This window comes from Symphalangus syndactylus, chromosome 10 (genome assembly GCF_028878055.3).
Source record: "Symphalangus syndactylus isolate Jambi chromosome 10, NHGRI_mSymSyn1-v2.1_pri, whole genome shotgun sequence".
NCBI classification, from domain to species: Eukaryota; Metazoa; Chordata; class Mammalia; order Primates; family Hylobatidae; genus Symphalangus; species Symphalangus syndactylus.
In genome coordinates, this window is record NC_072432.2 from 56,691,007 (window position 1) to 56,699,691 (window position 8,685).

The 8,685-nt window shown below is 40.7% G+C and overlaps 1 protein-coding gene across 7 annotated transcripts in view; it reads left to right on the plus strand.

Annotated features, from left to right (window-relative positions):
• Positions 1 to 7,798, plus strand: part of RASGEF1B (RasGEF domain family member 1B) — a 633,330-nt gene extending 625,532 nt beyond the window's left edge. For all 7 annotated transcript variants that reach the window (XM_055297172.2, XM_055297173.2, XM_055297175.2 and 4 more), the window contains 3 exons: positions 253 to 376; positions 1,841 to 1,913; positions 6,406 to 7,798. In XM_055297172.2, coding sequence (XP_055153147.1) covers positions 253 to 376; positions 1,841 to 1,913; positions 6,406 to 6,430 — 222 coding nt within the window. In that variant the 3' untranslated portion in view covers positions 6,431 to 7,798. The remainder of the gene's footprint in view (positions 1 to 252; positions 377 to 1,840; positions 1,914 to 6,405) is intronic.
• The last annotated feature ends 887 nt before the right edge of the window (positions 7,799 to 8,685 follow it).

Consider the following 8,685-nt stretch of genomic DNA (forward strand, 5'->3'; position numbering starts at 1 on the left):
TTAGCTAGTCGCAGTGGTTCGCACCTGTAGTCCCTGCTAGTAGCAGGGAGGCTGAGGCTGAAGGATTGCTCGAGCCCAGGAGTTTGAGGTTGCAGTGAGCTATGATTGCACCACTGCGCTCTAGCTTTGGTGACAGAGTGAAACCCTGTCGCCTTAATAAAATAAGAAGGAATCATTTCAAATGGAATTGCCTCTCCCAAGCTCATATTTTTTTATGATCACCTTTATATTCTTTTTTTACTTATCTTCCAGAAATTTTGGGAACTGGCCAAACAAGTGAGTGAATTTATGACATGGAAACAAGTGGAGTGTCCATTTGAGAGGGACCGGAAGATCTTGCAGTATCTGCTCACAGTACCAGTCTTCAGTGAAGATGGTAAGGCCATTCAATAGGAGCTACCACTAGCATCCCCAAATCCTTTATTTAGGAAATTAGTATAGAAATGCTTGGTTACTCATATAGTAATGAGGCCTGTCCTCTGATCTGTTCCATGTTAAGAGCTTTCTGTTTCACAGAAAATGAATGATTTGTCCCTAAAATATTTGCACTTAATGTTCACCTATAAACAGTATGTTTCTGTGTTTAAGTATTCTTTATAATACCAGATTTGCAAAGCTGTGGGCACAAATGGGGTTATTGAAGAAATTTTTTTTTTCTTGTTTGAGCTTACTTGAATAGACAAAAGGTGTTTTGTGGTATGTTGATAGTCAATGTAATTTGGAGAAAAAAAAAACAAAAACAGTAAATTGCTACCCCCTGCTGTTTAAAAAAGTACTGCAACATTTTGACCTGTTAAAACATTAGGGAATTTGGAGCAGAAAAAGTGATTAGATATAGAAAAAAATCATCAGAAGAGAAGTGAGCTCATAAAATACTTAGAGATTTATTTTATTGATTTGTTATATCCTAATATTACAGGAATTAATAGCACCTATTAACAGTTTCTCATAGTAGATTGATAGTATTTACAATAATGACTTTTTTTTTTTTTTTAAAGATAGCAACTCACTCTGTCACCCAGGCTGGAGCACAGTGGCACGATCACAGCTCACTGCAGCCTCAACCTCCTGGGCTTAAGCAATCCTCCCACCTTAGCCTTCCGGATAGCTGGGAGTACAGGCGTGCACCACCATGCCTGATTAATTTTTTTCTTTCTTTTTTTTTTTTCTTGTAGAGACAGGGTTTCGCTGTGTTGCCCAGGCTGGTCTCCAACTATTGGGCTCACATTATCTGCCCACAGCCTCTCAAACTGCTGAGATTATGCCACCACGCCCAGCCAGGAGAACGTTTTGAATTAACATCACCTATGCCAGAGGGGATTTGATTGTTTTTAATCTCTATAAAGAGGATTAATAACAAACTTTTGAATTTTTAAATGAAGAGTCTTTCTGATTTAAAAGGAAGAAAAGCATTAGTAGAATGGAAAATTGGCCTAGAAAACTGGCTTTTTACCTAGTAAAGAGTTTTTAAAAAAAAAGAAAAAAGGAAAAAACAACTCAGGCTACCAAGAAAGAACTCCCACCCCTTTGTTTAAGTCTGCGTGTACGACAGCATCATATGGCTTACATTTTATAAGCTTTTTTTTGCCTTATACATTCTTAGGTAATTAAGTGCATTTTTGGCTTAGAAGCCCTTGGGTTTTCATTGAGATGGTCAGTCAGAGGCAAAGTGATATTCTGTGTTCTTCATGAAACAGTGAAGCTTCTTGGTCATGACTTGATATTTTGAAGAGTATTTTGCTATGGAGTTTGGCTCAAGTTGAACAAGGGATGGATGGTGGTAGATAATATATCAGGAGAAGGCTTTAATGTTAACGTACTTTCTTTTGTTTGATTGTAGCTCTCTACTTGGCTTCTTATGAGAGTGAAGGACCTGAAAATCATGTAGAGAAAGACAGATGGAAGTCTTTAAGGTGGGTCTCATTCTTCTCATTGCTGCGCAAGTCTGAAGGAAATTGGCTTTACTTGAAGAAAGCCACATGCGTTCTATAGGAAGCTGCTGTCTATCTGTTCCAAGTCCTCTGCACTTTATCTCTTGTACACCAAATCTTTGTGGCTCAGAATTCTCACTACCATCATTCTGCTTTATTGCCTTTCATTTTTTTATACTGTCAGATATACAGTGACTGTTCTTTTTCTCTCCCATTATTTAATAGAATGAGGAACTGAACCATAGTATGGTAAAAAAAAAAAAAAATGCATTGACTTTGTCTAAAATATCAGAAGTTCAGACTTTATTTCTGAAGAGTTCTTCTAACACTAAAATTTTATTTAACCTGAGAGAAAAAAAAAGAAGTACCAGTAGGCTTCATAAAGTTGGGTTTGCCACTTTCCAAGTGGATCTCAGTCCCCTCTTTGAGAGAGTTGGGACTTCAAACATAATCTGGAGATTTTTCAGATTTACAACTTTTGCTATTCTATGAGTATTTTTGAACAAAACTAGAATAGGGTTAAATTTGTATTTTAAGCATTTGACTTTAATAGGCAAAAGCAGCCCAGGGTATAATATAATCAAAATTGTTATCGCTATAGTCCTACTGAGAAACTTGGAATGTATACCTTTTTGTACTAGGGTTTACAAGCACATTTTCTCTTATTTTTGTGGTCCCAGAATCATTTGAGAGCCTTCATTATACTTGATATTAGGATAGATTTCATGAACTAGGATATCTAAGATATACTTGGTTTTGTGTGGTTGTGTTTGCTTCAAAGGAAAGCTTAAGCCTTCTTTGTACCTCCCAATGATGAGGGATAAGGTATGAAGGCGTTGGAATTCTTATCCTTAGGATATCATAGTAATTGGTGAAGGATTGGAGATGTTTCTTGTATCCCCAGACACAAACAGAAAGAAGGTTTGGCCGATGCCTAAAGCCATGGGATATAACAGGCTTGTTGGGCTGATGCCTATATATATATGTACAGGACTAAAATGCATTGACTAATTATATATATATATATATAAAAAAATAAAATATATAATTTTGTGCCTGGCAGTGGCACATTTCAATTAAAGTTTTGTATTACTCTGTGTTTGTATTAAAATTCTTAACTGTGCTATTTAATAATATTCATGTGCAAAACATGAGCCTCAGAGTGCATATCTTGCTGGATAAAAGATTTAAGAATTACTCCTTTTAGTTGTCCTTTTTTGATACATTTTGCCTTCCATATGTCTCCTTTTTAATCCCTCCTTTCTGTGTTTTTAAAAACAGTAAGTTTGTTGGGGTCCCTGGGTATAGCTTAGCTTTTGTTACTTTTCTTGTAGATTTTTTAAAAAATTGGTAAGCAGATTGGCTACACATAAATGATATCTGGTATCTGCATTACCTGTGGTCTCCAGACATTTTAAATTAATCCAGACCTACCTACGAAATTATTTTCTAGTTCATATTATTTTATGACATATTCCTATTAACTAGTGGTTAGATTGGAAAGGTTCATAAGTCAAAGGTTTGATATTAAAAGCTAAAGATTGAATTGTATAATGTCTTCCCACGTCTGTACTGTTCACGTAATATATGACATCTAACATTTGATTGTGAAATGGGAAAGGTTCCCTTGTGCCCCTCCCAAGGCATGCGATGGGGGTGTGGTGTGGCTCGCTTCTAGAGGAGCATACGGATGGGCAGGCTGTGGGGCTCCGACCCCACGGCAGCGTCTAGGGGTGAATGTTTACAGCTCTTGAAGCCCCAGTGGGCCTGTATTACAGGGTGCTCCCTTATTTTGCCATCTATAGGTGGCTTGCATTAACCAGCTCAGTTAGACCCTCTACCTTGTGGCAAGGACAGAGGGCTTTCTGTATCCCAGCGTTCTTGCCTCGGTGTACTGGAAGAATCGGGACGCACATAGGCTTGGAAAATGAATGCAAAGTTTTTTGTTGTTTGTTTGTTTTTTTGAGATGAAGTCTCTCTGTCGCCCAGGCTGGAGTGCAGTGGGACGATCTCGGCTCACTGCAGGCTCCGCCTCCCGGGTTCATGCCATTCTCCTGCCTCAGCCTCCCGAGTAGCTGGAACTACAGGCGCCCACCACCACGCCCTGCTAATTTTTTGAATTTTTAGTAGAGACGGGGTTTCACCATGTTAGCCAGGTTAGTCTCGATCTCCTGACCTCATGATCCGCCTGCCTCGTCCTCTCAAAGTACTGGGATTACAGGAGTGAGTGCAAAGTTTTATTGAGTGGAAGTAGCTCTCCGCTTATGGCGGAGCCCAAAGGGAGATGTTTTTACTTTGGAGCGGGGCCACTTAGTGGCCCAGGCTCTCCTCCGGCTGCCTCTGCCAAACTCCGCCTCATCCCGCCAGTCAGTGGCCTGCCGGTGTGCTGGCGTCTGTCGGTGTGCCCATCTGCCAGCGTGCCCCCCTCAGTGTCCTCTCGACGACCAACTGCTCCTCAGACTGCCCCTGCCAAACTCCGCCTCATCCCGCCAGTCTGTCCCGTGTGCTGGCGTCTTTCGGTGTGCCCTGCCAGCATGCCGTTCTACCAGTGTGCTCCCCTCAATGTCCTCTCGACGACCAGCCACTTGCGTCTTCTTCAGCAGATGTGTTCCTCACTACGTCCAGCTACTTGTGTGTCTGTCTGCCTGGGGGTCTCGGATTTTTATAGGCCCAGGATGGGGGCGTGGTGGGACAGGATGGTCTTGGGAAATGCAACATTTGGGCAGGAAATGTCTGTCCTCACCTAGGTCCGTGGGGGTTGAGCCCTAGCCAGGGACCCGCCTTTCTCTACGCAGCACTTCTCTTCGCCCATTCGGTATCATTTAAAGGGACCGTGCTCTTCCCCTCCCAGCACTCCCATATCAATTGGTTGAAATGAAAGTTATATTCTTTGGTATAAAAGATAGTTTCCACGTTGAAATTGTTTTTTAAGGAGCTTTGAAGAACAGCTCTCATCTGTGTTGGTGTTCAAGCCACGCACTCTGCCTTTTCCATATCCTGTCTGTTATGGCCCAGCTCCAGTGCCTCCCCCGTCCCTGGCCCGTTTTTCCCTAGAAAGAATGTCTCCAGAACTCATACACTCAGGAGGCAGTCTTCCTCTCTAGTTACCAGCCGTGTGGTTTTCTGTAGTGTTTGTGGTTCTTTTCCCTATTGCTATGTAAGCCCCTTGAGGGCAAGCACAGGGTCTTCCCCTAATGTCTGCCCCAGCTCTGGACACAGTGTCTTGCTCTCTATTACTCATCAGCCCATGCTCCTGTAGTGTCATTGAGTGGTACTGGGTTATCACAGGTGTTGGCCAAGGCATAGCAACCACGGAGAAGTTAAAACAAAACAAGCTATTATAATTTACAAAATACATACGTTAAGTGGATACTAAGATTAAGCATAATCATCCCTTGGTATTTATGGGGGATTGGTTCCAGGACCTCCTGCAGATACCAAAATCTGAGGATGTTCCAGTCCCTGGTATAATAAAATGGAACTTTCTGTTGCTGTTGTTTTAAGAAATACTATTTTCTTGTGGCCATCAGTCTTACTGATTCAATAAAACATAACCTGTTAGGGTAAACTCAAAATAATAAATAGATAATACTTGAATATAACCATATACATCCTTTCTTATACTTTAAGTCATCTCTAGATTACTTATAATACCTAATATAATGTAAATACTATGTAAATAGTTGTTGTACCATAAATCATCTCTAGATTAATTTCAATATCTGTTATAATGTAAATGCTATATACATAGTTGTTATACCATATTACTTAGGGAATGATGGCAAGACAAAAGAGTCTGTACATATTCAGCACAGACACATATTTTTTGTTTCAAATATTTTTGATCTGCAGTTGATTGAATCCACAGGTGCAAAACCCACAGATAGAGAGGGCTGACTATATTCTGGAATCATTGTACCTGCCTGAAAACTTTTATACATTAGCTTTGAAGGCTGAAAGATATTTTTACATAGATGCTTTTCTTGGTGGCCCTAGAGCCATTCATTGCAGACATGTAGATTCATCAGTGACAATGACAGATACACCTCTGACGGCAGACACCCTTATTGTCAACTATTGTTTAAACTCTCCCAATGTTCATGGAATGTGTTGTGAAGATGCTTATATCTACCAAGTAAACCCATCTGTGATAACCTATACCTAAAAGCTCTTTATCATTAATGATCTTTGCTTTTTTGTTTTTGTTATAATATGAACCTACCCAAGATATAGATTTATCTGTTTAAGCTTTTGCCATCTCCATTAATAAATGTTTGGTTTTTTTTAAGTGACTAGCAGTTTTCCCAGAGAGCCAATAGGACTTAAAAGCTTGAATTTATTTTTCCTGGTTTAACTTTGTAAAATCAAACTTAAAACACAGGAAAGATAAAATTAGTATTACACAAGGCATTTTCATCCTAGTTCAAGTAGTCTGTTACATTCTGTCTTAGGTTGTGTTGTTTTTATTACTCAGGTCGAGCCTCTTAGGCAGAGTTTAACACACGGGAGCTGCCTGCCTGCTGCTGCTACTGCTGCTGCTTCCTGCAGATCATGGAGGGGCTGGCCTTTGTTTTCTGGCATCTCGCACCACGAACACTCATGAAGACCCTGCAGTCATTGGAGCGCCAGGGTCAGCAAAGCACGCAAGCTCACTCAAGACCAGATGGAGAACTTATTTCCTGCAGCTGACAGATAGACTCAGATTTTGTGAGACTGAAATGTTCACTGAAGACACTTGAGAAAGAATCCTCTAAAAATCCCGGCTCTGCACATGATTCATCTCCTGGAATTTCCATGTGAATCACAGCTCTGCACCTGGATGGAGTTTTCTTTTGTGTGTGTGTGTTTTTTTTTATTTGGTTGAACATTTGCTGCTAATGGGACTTGCCCAGCTGAGTGCTGGCTCTGAGGAAGCCCATGTTTCTTTTGTTAACTTAAATGAAGAAAGGAGTGGAGGGAGGGGATCTAAAACCCCCGTTTAGATCCCAGACCTCAGCTCAATCAGTATTGCCAGAGAGGGGTAAGACTGGTTGGAAGCTGACTGTGGACTTTGTTTCCCCTTAGTGTGTGCTGTGTTGTAAATTTTTCTCCTCCCTCTTCCTACAAGGCTTTGAGTTGGCTGCTGGTTAGCAAACTCCTTTTTACCCATATAAGTTATTTAATATAATACTGAAGCTCAACACTGTGGTAGGAAAATAGCCACTAGAAAGAAAAAAAAAGCAGAGTTTGTCATTGGACTGCTTAACATGCTAGAAGGACTTTTTTTTTTTTTTTGCTCTTCTGAGCTGTTTACAACTGACCACTGTGTTCTACAGATGTATTTTTCAGTAGCTTTTTGTTACTTAGTTTTCCGTGATGCCTGTTATTTTTCTCTTGTAAATTTAAATGAGCTGACTTTAAGGATCTTAGGAAAACCCATGGCATAATTACAATTTATTTTTTTTAACCTACTTTTCATTACTTTTGGGAGTCTGTTGGTAACTAAAGATGTCAACAAAGAATAAATTGGAAAAGTTACCACCCCCCCCACTATAGCAGTAAACAAAACAGATGAAAAACACCTTGCTGTTAACTCAATGGTTGATCTAATTGTGAAATCCTTCACCTTGTTAAACATCTAAGTAAGTCTGTAGTCGCTCTGCAAACAGCCATTATATTTATTTACTCTAGAAGAAACTGTAGAGTAGTAATTCGTGCTAATGAAAAAAACAAAATACCATGTTCAAAACAGATGTATTTGAAAACTTAATGACATGGTTCCAAAAACTAGAGCATGTATGTATGCTGTGCATCATCCCAGCAGACCTAAAATATCCCCAAGTTGTCCCTTTACAGCCATCAATATATTTTACACTCTGCGGCCAGGAGTTGTGGTGTCTTTCTTTTCTTTTATGGGTGGAATTGTTGGGGGCGGGCATGAGCTATAATCACAGTGGATCAGTTCAAGAGACTGGCTAAGAATGTATCTGAGGAAGTTGCCTTAACAGTTTGTGCATGGGCATTTATTTTTTAAAAAAGAATGATAGTATTATTTGCCAGGCATTTTCTAAGTGTTTAGCATAGATTCATCTCTACTTATTAGGGGTGGAAATAATAACTTGTACAAGGCCATATAGCTAATGAGAGGCACAAATACTTGAAATGGGCCTTCTAATTCCAGACCCCAAGCTTTAAACCACACCACCACAGCATCTCAAACTTCAATATCCTTGCAAATAACCCAGGAATCATTTTTACATGCAGATGCAGATTCTGTCGGTCTGGGATGAGGCTCAGGGGATGCTGATGCTGCTGGTCCTGGGATCCCGCTGAGAGTAGGAAGGCACTTCCGCCTCATGATAACCTGTTGAGATTTTAATTTATGGGGGTAGCTGAGTGATGACACACAGAGGCCAGTGCCACTGAAAGCTTTATATTACTCAATTTCCCCAGAGAAAGGGCACATGCCATGCCATGCTGGGCCACAGGGGAAGCACCGGTGTCGGTCGGGGGCAGAAGCAGGAGCAAGAAGAAAGCATAGGCTTTCACTGAGGTTTCTGCAGGGAGGCAAGGCAGAGCAAGGCCAACAGTTTTTGATTGGCAAGTCTGAATAATTCCAGCAGGCTCTGGGCTGGAGGGGCGGTCTCCATTTGCCTGGTACCTACCCCCTGGGGTGAGTTAGGGCAATTTGTATATTGGCTTGGTGTGTGAAAGTTAGATAAAGGGGAAGGTTGTGGCTATGTTCTTGACAATAGTTAGATATGCTCAGGGCCCA